This window comes from Danio rerio, chromosome 10 (assembly GCF_049306965.1).
Source record: "Danio rerio strain Tuebingen ecotype United States chromosome 10, GRCz12tu, whole genome shotgun sequence".
Lineage (NCBI taxonomy): Eukaryota > Metazoa > Chordata > Actinopteri > Cypriniformes > Danionidae > Danio > Danio rerio.
In genome coordinates, this window is record NC_133185.1 from 23914376 (window position 1) to 23931790 (window position 17415).

The 17415-nt window shown below is 31.7% G+C and overlaps 1 protein-coding gene across 2 annotated transcripts in view; it reads left to right on the top strand.

The window, feature by feature from the left end:
- The first annotated feature begins 2235 nt into the window (after positions 1-2235).
- igsf9a (immunoglobulin superfamily, member 9a) overlaps positions 2236-17415 on the top strand; it is a 59242-nt gene continuing 44062 nt past the window's right edge. For both annotated transcript variants that reach the window (XM_005155645.6, XM_680537.8), the window contains exons 1-2: positions 2236-2494; positions 15181-15265. In XM_005155645.6, coding sequence (XP_005155702.2) covers positions 15208-15265 — 58 coding nt within the window. In that variant the 5' untranslated portion in view covers positions 2236-2494; positions 15181-15207. The remainder of the gene's footprint in view (positions 2495-15180; positions 15266-17415) is intronic.

A 17415-nucleotide genomic window follows, 5' to 3' on the forward strand; every position in this document is an offset into this window, starting at 1 on the left:
ATATAAATTAAGTAAACAAATAATACAAGAATAAGTTCAGTATTAAGTTGAGTTAAAAATGAATTATATTTGTGGTACTAAAGGATGCTACCTTATTTTTCTGTTATTACATTTATCTAATTATTTATACACGTGTTCATATTTTTATATGGAGTATATTTACGTTTTTAATATGGGGTTTGTTCTTCCATATTCATATTAAGTCTGAGTAAAACAATAATAAAAAAGCTAAAATACAAAGTCTATCAATTAAAAAAAATATATGAACAGTGCTCAGCATAAATGAGTGCACCCCATTTTGAAAATTAATACTTTTATCCATTTCAAAGTAAATGTAGGCAATGTATTTTGGTGCATTTAAACAAAACAGATTTATTTACAGATATATTTATTAAAATAATATTTTAGTCACCAAACATATTTAGAAATTCAAAGATTATACAATTAAATTCATGCAAAATACTGCAAAAAAAAAGTTAAATAAAATACAACCTACAAAATGTCAACAAAATTTTTACGTTTCTTTGCTTGTCTTGAATTTTTCTCTTTTTAAAAATTTATATTTAATATTTTTCTATAACATATATATTCGGGTGTACTAGTTTTTGGACCGTTATCGTAAGTTATTTTGTTGGATAAGCTCCAGATTTGGCTTCAGTACTGACTAATCTCTTGTATATGCACAAATAATAGTGTATAGATTCCTATTAAAAATATGAATTTAAAAGATAGATTTGTGAGGGGTGTACGCTTATGCTGAGCACTGTGTGTAAGCTAATTTTACAAGTATGAATGTCCTTTTTTCATGTTCCCTGTAATTGGACATATGAGCTTGACCACCTCAGGAGAAATAGGCTTAACATAACAGATAGTTAACACAACAAGCTCTTGTTCACCTTCCTCGGTTGTTTTCCCTCCAAGGAAGGAATCTTATCTGTTGATATGATGTCATTTCACTTTGCCAGCTGTAGTCTACAGCAAGGTGGGCAATGCAGAAGTTTAGGGACGAGCTGAAATCCTTTATGTTTATTTAAATTAATGAATTACTTGAAATTACACACAAATGTATATTAGAGAGGAATACTATGGATATAGCAATAAATGTGGTACTCAGTATGAAGGTATTCTTCATTAGAATGACAAGCACATAATGGCATGGGAAATTTCTGTAAAATTTAAAATGCTTTAGTATTTCTGGATCATTATCACTATAAAGTGGCTTTGATGTCCCACGAGATTGAACCAGTCCTTTATGAACATACCGCGAAAAAATGAAATTGTGATATTTTTATATAACTGGTTAAATCTTTACACACATGCAGGTACAACTATAAGAGTTTTGAAACATGTTTTTGTCAATTTTTGCATTATTCTTGAATTGAATGGGTGTGATTTTGCCTTGTCCCACACACTGCTCAGCCATCTTTAGTAAGTCTATAAAGTAGGCAATTTGGATCAAATTAAAAAGATTTTAAAATATCTGTACTGACATCAACAAGTTATTTGAGAAAATATGTTATTTAGTTCAGTATAATTTAAAAAAAAAAAGTTAATTATGCTTGTTCTAAACCTGCTATTACTTCAAAGACAACTTTAAACTGATTACTTTTATTTGAAAAAAAAAAGATAAATAATAAATAAATAAATAAATAAATAAAGATCTTTACTGGGAACACAAAAGGCACAGAATCCCAGGAATTAACTATTGTTAACAGTTTAATACTAGGTTTCACCTGCATGTAATATCCATCAACATCTAAAGCAAAATGTTGGCTATCTTCAATTTCATCCAACCCACATTCTGAGCCAACATGGTGAAATGTTTTATTTTATTTACATATTTTTTTTTTTTTTACAGGAGTGTTTTACCTGTGCCCAGGTGATAAACAAGATCAAAATCTTGACCAAAGTACAGCAGACACACCTGTGTATTATGAGGTCAGAGTCATCTAGTCAAATAGCCTGCTGTAACAAGATAGCTATAGACTAGCTATGGCTAATGGATTACTTTTTATTGTGTTAAATGTCCCCTGTTATTCAGCCGGTAAACATTAATGTGAATAGTATTCATGGCCATTTGTTGATTTAGACATTTTTTTCTTGACTTTTTTTAATCAACAGCTGAAAATGTGTAGATTTGTGTGCAGGTTAATTTTTTTGTGTGCGTGTGCTCTTTGCGCATGCGCAGTGTTTTGCATTAGTTTGGTGAAAGAGCAACAGCGGGAGGAGTGAACTGAAGTCCCATAGAGAGCCTCTCTGATGCACGAGCGTCAGCCTCCCGTGCCGAAAGTTTAAACGCTCGCTTTTCGTCACTATTTTATCGAGATAAGAGGAAAACTGCAATACACCTGGCAAAGTTTCTGAAGTGGTCTTTGGAAATTAGTCGTGATGTGGAATAACGCGGAGGAAGTTTAATTTCTGACTTGGGAATAATTCTCCGTAGTGTTTTTCCGTCATCAACTGCTTACTGCAGCTGATTGCTGAAGTGATACAGGTGAGTACAAACAACACGGTTTACTCTGACTTACAGGATTCATTCTTTTTTTAAGTAGATCGGAATTAAAAGAAAAAAAAATAATAGGCCAATAAAAAAATCAACTTAATTATTAAACACGTAATCGTAAAACAAAATGAGGCAGAAGTCAGTTTATAGAGATATGCGAACTGCTTCTCTGCAAAAATTGGCTTTTCTATAGGCTATTGTTATCTATCTATCTATCTATCTATCTATCTATCTATCTATCTATCTATCTATCTATCTATCTATCTATCTATCTATCTATCTATCCGTCTGTCTGTCTGTCTGTCACAATTGTTTTTTTATCAAAGGTAAATATTTCTAAAGTTTTAAAAGTAATGGAAATAAAGTACCATTACCAAAATGTTTGTTTTCAGTGCAGTGTTTTTGGGATATGTTGATGCTTTAATGTGTGTCTGCCAGTGTTTTCTTTTTTGTTCTATCTATCTATCTATCTATCTATCTATCTATCTATCTATCTATCTATCTATCTATCTATCTATCTATCTATCTATCTGTCTATCTGTCTGTCTGTCTGTCTGTCTGTCTGTCTGTCTGTCTGTCTGTCTGTCTATCATCTCGCCGTTTGGCAAACTTAAATTGAACATTGCCAGCAGCAGTTATATGTTGATTTGGCTCTAAATTGTGGTAGAATAGATTATGTTTTGTTGGTTTTGTGTTTGTTTGAGATGTGTGGGATTTATTTTTTATTTGACTGTCAGTGGCAGTTCAGCATAAAGGAATCAAATGTTGTTTTTTTTGCCTCTGAAAAAAGTCCAAGTGGATTTTTAATGATAGGTTTAGCAAAATGCTACACTGTAAAGCCCAAAAAGTGAAGGTAACTCAAACCATTTGTGGAAACCGAATGCAACAAAACATTTAAGTTCAAAATTGAATCCTAATCAGAACTGTAAATTTAATCCATTTGAGTAAACAAAGCAATTTGAGCACAGTAAACCCTATAAATGAAAATAATTCAAACCAACTGAGTACTGTAAAACCCAATAAGTTAAGGCAACTCCAACCATTTAAAGAAGCAGATCGCTACTAACCATATAAGTAAAAAAAAAACTAATCAATATGAGTACTCTGTACTTACTTCATTTAAGTTGAGGTAATAAGGTAATTAAATAACTCATTACCTTTAAAACTGAGTTCAAAACTCTTTTCAAATGAATATGAGTAACTTTTAGTCAATTTTGAGTTAACTACACTCATTTCATTTGATAAAGTTGACTGTTGGATTTCACAGTGCAACATGAAGCCAAAGTATGTCTTACAATAATAATAAAAAGGTTTTGTTGTAGATCTGTCGCTCTAATTTATTTTACATCTTGGCATGTCCATCTACAATTCATGTTTGGACAAAGAAAAAAAAAAAATATATATATATATATATTTACCCCTATCAAGTTTTCCAGTGCTTACCCACTTAATTACTTACTATTGTATTGTCATTATTAGGGTTTAACCATCCATTAATCAGACTGAGTGTAAACAATGCTTATTGAGTCTAAACAGTGGTTGTGACAATGGACTTGTTCTGTGACTCACATGTAGTTTCAGACTGAGTTGCATGCTCATGAAATTCACAATATTTACACTGTAAATTCAGAGTATATCACACCAGACAGAGGCGCACTGCTTTTATTGACAGTGATATAAATCTGCCACTTTTTTTCAGGCTCACTGCAACCAGATTATCCTGGATTACACTGTGCTCTGTGTGTGATCCCAGATCCCATAAACCAGGGAGCATTCATACGTTGCACCATACAATGTATGGATTATGGTGCTTGCATATGTTAGGTTGTTAAATGTGTATCACTGTTTGGAAAAAAGGCTAATCTATAATCAACACATTAACACAAAGTCAAAGACTTTATTTTGAATCTGAACCTTAAAGAGATTCTTGTTTTTTCTCAACAAAGATAATGTCTATCATACATTTTTTACTGGAGGATTAAAGATACCCACTAAAATATTGCAAAATGGTTAAAAATAACAACTAAAAAACATTAATATATTAAAAAAAAAATTGACACAATTAAACCATTATTTAGGATTCACAGTATAGCCCCAAATTACTGTCATTTAAAACTTATAATTTGACCCTTTTCTTTAAATTACCCACTTCTCAGTTAATAATAATTTAGATATTAAAACATAAATATATATATATATATATATATATATATATATATATATATATATATATATATATATATATATATATATATATATATATATATCAATCATTTAAGGTACAGCAAAATTTCCATATAATATACAGAAATTAGTAAGCATAAGTGAGAATAAATGTTATGCTGCGTGACGATGGAAGTCATATTTTGACATTTTGTTTTTCATAGTTATTTTAAGTCTAAAATATGCACACAATCCTAAAGTAAAATGTATGTAAAGTGTAAAGTGCTTTTTCCATATTTATAATCACTTTTGTGATCAAAATGCTGATCTTTAAATAAATAGTTGACCCAAAGATTCAATTTCACTCACCATTTACTCATGCTCAAGTGGTTTATATATATAGTTGAAGTCAGATTTATTAGCCCCCCCTTTGATTTATATATACAATATTTCCCAAATGATGTTTAACAGAGCAATTCAATTTTCACAGTTGGTCTGATAATATTTTTTTCTTCTGGAGAAGATTTTTTTTGTTTCAGCTAGAGTAAAAGCAGTTTTAAATTTTTTAAAAGCCATTTTAAGGTAAAAATTATTAGCCGCTTTAAGCTATATTTATTTTCAATAGTCTACGGAACAAACCATCATTATACAAGAACTTGCCTAATTACCCTAACCTGCCTAGTTAACCTAATTAACCTAGTTAAGCCTTTAAATGTCACTTTAAGCTGTATAGAAGTATCTTGAAAAATATCTAGTAAAATAGTATTTACTGGCATCATGGCAAAGATAAAATATATCAGTTTTTAGTGATTATTAAATCTATCATGTTTATAAATGTGTTAAAAAAATCTCTTTGTTAAACAGAAATTGGGGTAAAATAAATGGGGCTAATAAGTCGGGGGGCTAATAATTCTGACTTCAACTTTATATATAAACCACTTGAGCATGAGTAAATGGTGAGATAATTAAATTTTTTTGGTCAATTATTTCTTTAAATATGAAGCATTTTGATTTTAAATATGTAAGGCAAGGGAAGTTTATTTACTTTCATATAAATGGCAATTAAAAGTGCTTTAAGTAAACAGGAATAAAAGTGACAAGTATAAATAAAATAGAAACAAATAATATAAAAACATGAAAACAGCATAAAGACATTTTTTTTTTCATATTCCAAACCAACGGTGTATCATGTTTTCTCATTTTACTCTGGGACTTCCCCATTCTGGTGATGTAGAAAGCACATTACATGCAAATTGTGTGTATATTTTAGATTTCAAATAACTTTATGAAAAACAAAATGTCAAGATATGACTTCCAACATCATGTGGTGTAACATTATGCCTCTTAATTTTGTATAATTTATAGGATATATATATATATATATATATATATATATATATATATATATATATATATATATATATATATATTTTTTTTTTTTTTTTTTTAATAAAAAAAAAACATTTGAACACAAATGATATTCTGAAGAATTTTGGAAACCAATATATTTATATTCTGTGGAAATCAATCTATGTTGGATGTATAACTGAGGATGGAAACTCAAATGGGTTTGGAACAAGTGAAAAGAGAGCAAATAATTACAGAATTTTCATTTTTGTGTGAATTCCTTTACCAAATAGTTCGTTGTTAAAGGTGACATATGTGATTTTAAGAGTCATGCATTTTTTCCCTCTTTGCAAATGTTTTGTTTATGTTTTCGCCACCGAAAAGATTTGCATGTTGTTGAAAATTCGTGGTCAGCTTTGACTTTTGCTGCAAATTTTCCTCCCACAAACAGTGATCTCATCGCTTTTGCTTTTAGGTTATTTTAAGTGCTTTGTAATGGACCAAAATGATCCATCTATAGCAGCTAAATCTCTATTATCATTCTAAAACAAGTGCAATATTTTTTAAGTGCACATCTGGCTGCATCATCTGTTAAGTTCATTGGGCTATTGTTGGTTGCTTTGCAAAATACGCAAAGTGGGTTAACATTTCTGACCTCTGTGAATCAATGTTTAGGCCATTTGTCTGATTAAATCCACGAGCTCCGGTGTAGCAGGGAATCTGCTTTAAGCCTTAGAATTGCGGGTCCAGCTGCTACAAATGATCTGTTTATTTGCTCTAGTGAACAAATGGGTTTGTAAAGTAGTACTCACTTTCACAGTGTGACGTGACTATGGTTTTAAAGGCTTTTAAAGCGTAAACAGGCCTGCTGCAGGTTGCTGGTGTGAATGTGTCATGTTTGTTGCACACTTTGCAATGTTTTCTTTGCTTCTTTGAAGCTCAAGTTGAAGCCACATTTCAGAGGAGCACAATCGTGCAAGGTTGTGTTACATCTTTGACCTCATTTAAAGTCAGCTTGAAGCCCCTGTAGTCTCATTTTACTCAATGAAATAGAATATACAGAAATTATATATTGAGATTTTAAACACTAAAATTGTGTGTTATGTAAAGTGCTGCAGATATGACAATTGTAGACAAACCTATAAGTTTAAACATAAACTCTTTCCCTTGACAAAAATCTATTTTTAAAGGATAGTTTAAAAAAATGGAACGTTCTGTCATCATTTACTCACTTGCTCCAGACTTTTTGAGATTCGCTGTTTATTAATCACCTAGAAGATATTTCGGAGAATACCAGTATGCATTTACTTTCATTGGATTTTTTCTTTCTTACTGTGAATAACAATGGCTACCTCTTTCAAACTTTCTTCAAACTATCTTATTTTGTGTTTAATGGAAAAAAAGAAACTCTTAAAGTGTTTATTTTATGAACTGTCCTTTTAACTTTTAAGACTTTTCCATTGGTCATCAGATTAATGCAGAAAAAGTTTATGATTTTTACATTGTTTAATTTTTTCCTGGTAAATTTACAAATGAACACATCTTTTTAGGATTTTAAAGGCTAAATACAACTGTGTTGAGTGATTACCATAAGCTAAAAGATTGCATAAGTGCCTGTCTTCCGTTCCCGATTGATTTTTCTGTGAGGGATTTTAAGTGTTTGTTAAAGTGTTATAAGATATGAACTAAACCAACAGCTACACGGTAGATTTGAAGGTGATTATTTGAAGAAAAGAAGTATGAAAGACAAAAACACAAGGATTTAATGGCTATAATTAGCAAAAGAATCAATGAAGCAGTGTGAACGACTCAATTAAGTTAAAATGATTGCTTTTGAAAAATATAACATATTAGTTACTATTATTTATGGAAATAATATATTTGTAAATGAGTATGTAAACAAATATCGATATGAATTTTCTGTACAGCTTAATGTGTAATGAGGGTCTTCTGTACAGTTTTCACTTTTAAACACAATGGTTTTTGAAAATAAGTTGAATTAATGTGGATATATGGGGTCAGCAAAAGCTTCTCAGTCAGTACACAATCACAGAACTTACATCAGATCAAGGTTTATCACAGATTCATTCATTCATTCATTCATTTTCTTTTCGGCTTAGTCCCTTAATTAATTCGGGATCGCCACAGCTTATCCAGCACATTTTTACGCGGCGGATACCCTTCCAGCCGCAAACCATCTATGGGAAACATCCACACACACAGTCATTCACACTCATACGCTATGGACAATTTAGACTAGCCAATTCACCTGTACTGCATGTCTTTGGATTGTGGGGGAAACCGGAGCACCCGGAGGAAACCCACGCGAACGCAGGGAGAACATGCAAACTCCACACAGAAACGCCAACTGAACCAGCTGAGGCTCGAACCAGCGACCTTCTTGCTGTGAGGCGACAGCACTACCTTCTTATTATTTAAAATAATATTATTCACAGTGTTTGATTCTCCACTTTCAGAGTTAACTCTTGTGTTCTATCGATAAACTGCTCAGCATTTTTTATGTTAATTTTAGGTGGTTGTGTTTTTTAGTAGATAGTAGGGTATAAGATTCTGACGGTAGGAGAATCTTGGATAAAAATATTACGGTATCATGGTATTATGATTACTTCTCAACAATAAGTTCTTTCTAAATGTCTGGGTAAAAAAGCTATTTTATATTAAACAACATTTAAACATTTGGACCAGTAGATTTTGATGGGGAGGTTCCTTTTCTGCTGGATGTACTGTAGCACTCAAAAACAAAATAAAATAGTTGTAAAATAAACAAAAACCACCAAGAACAACAAAAAAAACCTTAGGAATGTTTAGGACCAGATAGAATGTCTTGACATTTTTTGCTATTTCTAGGCAGAATTTTGTAAAACTTCTGTGGATTTATACAGAATGATTTTGGGAGTATCATAACTAAAAACCTTATATATGAAATTAAAAATAATACCTTTTTGACTTTTATTTAATGTTTACAATACAAACCCCCTCACATCCACCTATTTGGTAAACAAAGCAAGTCTCTTACATAATATATTTACTAAAAATCAGAAAGTATTTCTTTATAAACTATGTTATAAAAACAATCTTCTGTAAGTTTTCATATTAGTCAATAATATTACTGAAATTAATTTAAAAACTGATTAAATATGACATTTACACACATTTACACAAGTAAATATAAAATAATAACAAAGTAGACTTGATGGGCTAAAAAATCTGTGGAAATCTGTGGATTTCAGCTCGTGCAGATTTTGAGTGGGCCTTGGAATGGTGTAACAGAATACTTTGGTGGTTTTAAAACCTTGACTTTTCCAAACCGCGGTAAACCTCGAAAATGGTTATCGCCTCATACCTAGTAGATAGAAGATTTTTTTGGTTAAATGTAATTGAAAGACAAAAAATAAGTGATTTTTTTGTGCTATGATTTTCTTTTGGGTTTCAAAAAACATTTTTGGGATGCCAGATGTTATTTTGCTCTGGCTGAACAATTACTTAACATATGACAGAAGTGATGTTATTAAAAAAAGCTGTTTCAAAGTTAATTTTAAAGGTAACATTTTAAATTTGTATTAGCAAAGACCAATACTTTATAAGCAACTAAAATAACCAAACATAAGTAATGTACTTATGTAACCTAAGTTTTGATTTCTTATCGTTAAAAAAAAAAATACTTTAGTCATGCATTTAAAATTTACCATAGCACTCCTAGCTTAAACTAGATTAAACTAAATTTCTGACTTTCTTTGTCATTCTTATTTATTGGAAGTCAGAATAGGTTGGATATGAATAATTGGATGACTGATGATCCTTTTGCGTTACGCTTAAGCTAATAAAGAGTGGTCTATATTTAGCTTTCATGCTTGATTTGGCCCAGCTTCTTCTCGGCTTAGCTAGATTTAATGACTGAGAGAAAATTGTCACATGACTTCAACCCGTCCTTTGTAAAACCCCAGACTGATCTGAACCCTTTCAGTGCCCTACATTAGCATAACTTACATATGCTGCCAGTTTGGTGTCATTTGAAGGCAGAAAGCAGTATAATACAGCTTTTGCTCTAAGGTTAGATGATATTTGTGATGGTCAAGTATTCTAACCCTTCGCCCCAAAGGCTAATATATAGGATTTTACAGCCGCTTATTGAAACTACTTAACAGTAAATCAAGAAGACAGCTTTTGTGTGCTTAGTGATTCATGTAGGACTTTGCTCTCATAGGGATGGTGTTTCACAGCTCACAAATATATGCTTTAATTACATGTTTCTAATGTTTCCAGTGAACTTAATGCTTAAAAAAGCCTTTGTGAATTTACTACATTTATTAGCTATGAATTTCAGTAATATCAAAGTCAAAGTCAGCTTTATTGTCAATTCAACCATGTGTACAGGACATACAGAGAATTGAAATTGTGTTACTCAAAGACCCTAGGTGCCTAACATATAGTATTAATACAAAAAGTAGAATTTTGAAAAGAAATGACCATAAATACAAATACAATATAAACTAAAAATATAAGTAAAAAATAAAAATTTGTAAATAATTAGGCATGGGCCGGTGTAAGATTCGACGGTATGATAACTTTGGATAAAAATGTCACGGTATTGAGATTGTTGTTCTAAAATATATTCTTTTTAAATGTCTGGGTAAAAAACAAAAACCTTTTTTCCCCTTTGAAAACAATAAATTTTATTTTTTTGAAAGATTTATAATATTTTGGAGCAGTAAACTTGCCAAGCTAAATAATTTATATGAATTATTGACTTCTGCTGTCTTCAATAGTTTCAAAAACACAGATTTCTTTACAATTTAAAACAGCATCTTTGTTTTTTTTTTGTTTTTTTGCTGAAGACACTGCTGACCTAAAAACAAATGTAAATAAAAAATCTTACACACAGCATTTATTTTTTTTTACATGTATTTTTATTTCTCTTTGCTATTTGGGCTTATTGGAGCCTAATTAGAATAAAATCTAAATATCATCTTTTGATATGATTTACTTTTAGAGAAAATTATGTCCATATATGTGGGCTCATGGTCCGAATTTTCTTAAAACACAATAAAGTCACCTTTGTGTAATAGAATGAAAAACTCTTTATTTCTGCCTTTTTTATGACTGTTTTAGGGCATTAATAACACATACACACATATTTATGTAACATGTTTTGATCATCAGTAAAAAAAACTTTTTTTTCCCATTTTGGACAGTTAAAATAGTGTTTGGGATATTTCATATGCTGCAAAACAGTTGCTGGATGACACTGTATATCTGTAACAAAATGTAAAACATAAGACATAAGATCTAAAATGTGCTGTCCACGTTTGTGGGCACAATGCCCTTGGAGGTTAGGAATGGTATTACAGAAAATTTGAGTGGTTTTAAAACCTTGACTTATCCAAACCGCGGTATATCTTGAAAATGGTTATCGGTTAAACACAATTACATTTAAAGGCACACTGTAAGGAGTGCAATCCAGAGTTGTGCAGAAGCAAAGCAGCATATAGTGTAATATTTGTACAGTGCTGCCAGGGCAAATGTCATTCAACCGCATGAGTTGAGATTAAAGCCAATCTGAAGATGCTGGACTTTAGCGCTGTGTACAGGTGTAGTGACGAGCAAAAAAAAAACAAAACAAAAAAAAAAACTACTAAGCACTAAAGCAGAAGATTTTAAGGGTAAAATTTCATTTTTTTTAACGTTTTTTAATGTTATGAACGTTTGTGCTAAACAAGCATTGATGATAATACAGTCTCTTACTGCATTCACCATGTGGCAAAGTAGCACCACAAACACATGCTACCCTGTACTAAAATGGAAGCTCTACTGACGCATTTCTTCTAGACAACAATAGCGTAGACGACATCTAATGTAAATATCAATGGTATGAGGTAACTAGCAGTAAAATGTTACACAAAGTGATCGATGATAATATGTTCATACTTGTTTTATTCTGTAACACTCCTAAAAGTAACCAATGTTTTTATTGTTACTAAAACTCAGTGTTGTTCCACCCAGTATAGAGTTCTTAACTGGTATTGTGTTATCTAACAAATGAAAATAAATATATCTGAAAACATAAAAACGTTTTGTTGTTACTTTGACCACATGCCAAGAGTGCTTAAGAAGACTTTTCTTTTACATTTACAATTAATCTTATCAGCAATTTACAGAGTAAATCCAAAATTATATTAAATGCAAACACAAAACTTAAAATTGTAAATACATCAATGGATTTGCTCTGCAGTGTTTTGACTTTCAGCTGTGAAAATAAAACCTCACTGAACTGAACTAAACTGAACTTCAACTCTGAAAACTGGACTGACACGGTTTCAATTTACTAGAGCTTTAATGTTAAGATTATGTTGACACAATCTACATCGTAAAAGTGCTATCGAAATAAAAATGAATTAAATTGAATTGAGAAGTTTTGAGTGGCGTTAGGCAAAACTTGAAGGAACATTTCAGCTGTTTTCTTTTCTAGTTTCTTGTGCTAACATATTAAGAAAGCTATTGAAGCCTAGACAACTTTTAACTAATTATTCTGAACTATTAATACAACCAAAACACTTTGAGTCAACTTATCTAGAACATTCTGAGAACAGTTGGTGTCTACACTAAGCAGCATAGTGCTTACCCACCTATAGTACAACAGCAGCATAGTGCTTACCTACCAGCTTTTGTCATGGTCAAACTGGTTTATCGGCATCCCATAAAGCTGATGTGATGCATTTAGCATTGTACAAAAAATAAGTACTCTTTAATTACTCAAGTTCTCAGAGTTATACATCACAGCTTCCTCGAATCTCTGAATAGATGCTAACAAAGTAAACAGAGCAGTAGGAGAGTGTGTGGTGAGAAACGTGTGACCTCTGGGATTGTCTTTGGACCCCTTTCAGGAGTTTTTAAGAATGGCTTGCCCTCATTGCGTGGGGGTAATAATGACACAGTGTTTGCATTGTGAGCTGATGCATAGCAGGCTCACAGTGAGCTAAATCAAGTGCTAGCTTTACCCTTAGCATTAGTCACACGCTTTAGTATTTACAGCAGCAGTGTGTTAATGATCTACCAAACACCGCTGTGCTGGACTGATGACGAAGTGACGTTTGCTGCAGCTGAGAATGTTTATTGAGGCCATTTTCTTCTTTCTTAAACTTCCTGATTGCCCGCATGGCCATTATTGATGTTGTACACACTGTTAAGTCAAGTTTGCATAGATTATGAAGATCAGTATCAGTATTTGAGAGACTAAGCAGTGACACAAGTGTCCTTCAGTGTTTTTGTGCTGTAAAATGCGTTTACAACAACAGAATCAAATTATTTATCAGAAATGCAATGTACAGTAAATGCAATATAAATATACTTTTTCTTCAGTTAATAAATGAATTGAGATTACAGAAAAGTTTTCAAAGATTCTTGTACATAATTAAAAAGATTCTGTTTTCAGACATATTTATATTCATTTTTATACAATGCCATTTTATTTAAACGTTAATAAAAATATTTATTGGAATAATCTTGATTTTCAATCAGTCTCAAACTATTTGAAGTCTTAAGTGAAGTTTTTATTTATTCAAATGGTCTCAGAGGTCAGAATTTAATTAAGTGTGACATTTAACTATTGAAACTTACTAGTGTGACTAGAGAGCTTACACGTCTTGGTGGATTAACTATTCCATACAAAATGTTTTAGTATATGTATATATTTCTGTGTATAAATTCACACACACACACTTGTCGGTAAAAAAGAATTGCAAAATAAACATATTTTTGTCTCTTCTTCTTTTCATTAAACAATTGTATTTGTATTGCTTAAAGGTGATATGTTACCTGAACTTCTTCTCAAGTGCGATATGTTTTGCATACTAATGAAGCATTTTTGCCAAAGTAGTTGAAGCTTGTCTAAATTAACTTGAGCTTTGCAGCGAAACTTTCTGTGAGCCCAGAATTTGCAGTTAAGAAGTCTTGTGCTTTTTAATGTTGTGCAGAGAATTCGTAGAAAAAGAGGACGTATGTATGGGTGCGGCCAATGAAGGACTGGAGAATGGTTGACAAGTTAAGAATTTCACTAAACTCTACCTGTTAATATTAGCTGCCTATATAAGTTTAAGTCAGAAAATGAAAACTGTGCGCACCTCCTTTTGCATTGCATTAAGGATACCAGAATTCTGTGAATTAAATTATTCATTTGTATCTAAGAAATTGCTAATTAGTTAAGCATTGACTTAAAACCTCTTCTTACCTTTTTTTGAACATGCATGGAATTGATTAATTGTTCCAACGCACTCATATGCTTGTATACAATGACATTTTTAAAGACAAGGCTGTTCAGGGGAATTAGATAGCAATGCAAATGTTTCATTTTGCATAGGTTAGTAATAAACTATGGGATACTTCAGTAGTTAAAGTGCATTAAATCTTGTTTGTAGCTGTGAAAGTCAAGCTAATTGGCTCACCCATTCAGAAGTGTCATCTCCTGAGCTCACAACATCACACTGGAAAACTGTATTTGCCGCTTTTAGTCGTTTTGTCCTAAATTAAATTACAAAATAGCAGACTTTAAATAGCTGACCTAAATTAACATGATTCAATTACTCTTAAAATTCAATTATGAAAACCTGCTGTATGTTTTCATGACTTCCATTATTTTTTTTAATAGTGCACTCGCTGTACTGGAGTTTGACAAAACTTATAGACCACATGTCATTGGCCCATAAACTTTTCCTGCTTGTTATCAAACTATTTCAAAACTGTAACAAGAGACAATTCAATCGTAACTTAAAGTTAAAACAGCTATCATAACATTATTTATCAATATGTGGCTCTTTTTGAAAGCTATAGAAATAAAAAATGTAAAACAGGAAATACGTTGGGACCATTGTTTTTGCTTACATCCTTCAAAATAGTCTATAAATCTCATGTTACAACCTTCTTTTCTGCGGTGTTTTGGTTCATACATGCAGATATGCATACAATGTTCACATAAGATCCCATAATCCTACTGTGTGCTCTGAGATTAAAGGAACAGGCAACCGAAACAGGCGTGGAAGTGTTTGGACATACTGTATATAGCAGTAGTCTGGATGCGTGTTTAACATAATGCTTTCTTTGTGGTTAAGGTTTGTTTGCTTGTTGTTTGATCTTGTGTGTTTGATGTTCTGCAGGTATGTGAATCTGTATGAACGCCCATCATGCGACTGAAGAACCTTCCTCTGTTGGAAGTCATTGTTGCAGTTCTGTGCCTATTCAGTGAGTATTTTACAGTATCTACTTCACAACTGACAGATGCACAATCATGCATTCTTCTCTTTTTGTACTCTGAAGCTGTTGAATGCTGGATTCTGATATTTTTCTGCAGCAGAAGTTAAACCCAATTCTGAAAATATATATTTGCAAATTTGGGGCATTTGTAAAATACAATGAAATTAAGAATCTGTGATTTTTCAATTGGCTTTTCCATAGGTGTCAAACTCCATTCCTATAGGGCCACAGCTCTGCACAGTTTTGCTCCAACCCTAATCAAAGACAGCCAATGCAACTAATCAAGGTGATCAAGACTACTAGAAAATATTAGGCAGGTGTGAGTTGTTGGTGGTTGGAGCTAAACTATGCAGAGCTGTGGTTTAAGACAATTGGTCTTTTCCCTGGTTTCCAAGACAAGGTTTGAGGCTAGTCCTAGACTAGTTTCAAGATACACACCAGTAATGTGTTTTTCTAAAAACTGCTAAAATACTAAATTACAAAAATTAAGTGAAGGCCTAATCCTGGGTTAAGCTGTGTTTGTGAAACCAGCCCTTTAACTTTTATTTAGTTTGTAGAAATTAATTAATTAATTTATTTATTTTACGCTAAAAGGGCACAGAAGATGTAGCAGTTCCGGTGTATATATAATTAACCATTATGGTTCATAAATAGGTCTTAAATGGAACACTTCTATATAAACACACACATATTCCTGTAGACCCCAACATTGTGATTTACTGTTAAAAACAAGGAAAAAACAGGGTTTTTACAGGATGCATCTGTATAAAATACAGTGATTAACTTTTTAGTGTTTCTTAGAATTTTACCGTTGTTTTAAGGGTTAATATGGTAAAATAATGTAATTTTAGCTAAATGTACATTAACAGTATTTAACTGTTAATTTTACAAAAATTTTATGTTTTATAATTTACAGTTTTTTACCTTCGCTCTTCTACATTCTTTTACCGTGAAAATTACGGGCATTTTTTACAGTGTAGAAAAAAAAAGAAACTCATGCCCCCAAATTGCATTATTTTGGACTAAAGTATGGGACTTTCTATCAGAAATAATGGAAATTCTGATCCAATGGAACCAATTGCTTTTTCTCATGCTGGACAATTCATCACTCTCCTTATCCATCAACCAAAGAAAGATTCTGTTCTCTGTTTTGTTCTGACTGCTGTAGAAAAAAAAAAAAACAATCCTGAAACTATGGCTGGATCCATCTGCTCCAACTGATCTATCCTGGAGGCTTTATCTACTGTGCATCATTAGTTTAGAATACACCACAGCCAAAATAAATTGTGCCAGTAAAAAAAAACTGTTCAATTTTGGTTAAATATGAGAGAGACTGTATCATTTATGTTTCAATCCTGGTTTTGTACTTATTATTACAATATTACTGTTTTTATTTTATTTTACACTTTTTGTTGGGTGGATCTCGGGCTTTTTTCAAAATCAAAATGTTCAATAAAAAAGAATTTTAAAAAAAGAAACTCGTTAAGAGAAGTTCCAGTATGAATATAATGATTCATTATAAAGCACCAGGGATCTGATTTGCTTAGAAATCTTCCTAAAAGTGAACTTACACTAAAACAAATTGTAATTTGTTTATAAACCATTATAGTTCATATGATGATTTAAAGTGGTTTAATCAAGTCAATATTTTGGTTAAATATGTTTATTTGCAGTTTACTTACTGCACACATTCTCCCAGGGATACCATATATAAACGTCAGTGGAAAGGTGCGAACGCTGCTTCCCACGTTATAGTTCTGATCTATAAAAAACAAACTTGACACGAGAATGTGTTCAGCTGTAAGTGAACTGTAAGGAAACATATTTAACTTTAATATTGACTTAATTGACCACTTTAAATCATCATACTAGCCATCATTAATAAATTAGTTAATAAATAAAACTTTATTCTGGTGCATGTTCACTTTTAGAGAGGGTTCTATGCACATTTTATAAATTAGACATATTAAGGTTTTCCTCCATTTTGATTTACCACTATTCATGGTTTGACATGAATGTGATTCGGCTTGTATATTTGCGTAAATGTATCTTATTGGCTGATGTATATGTTGCTGCTTGAAAAAAATTTAATGTTTTTTAACTTCTGCCATGAGCAACAGATCAAACGCAGTTCTATG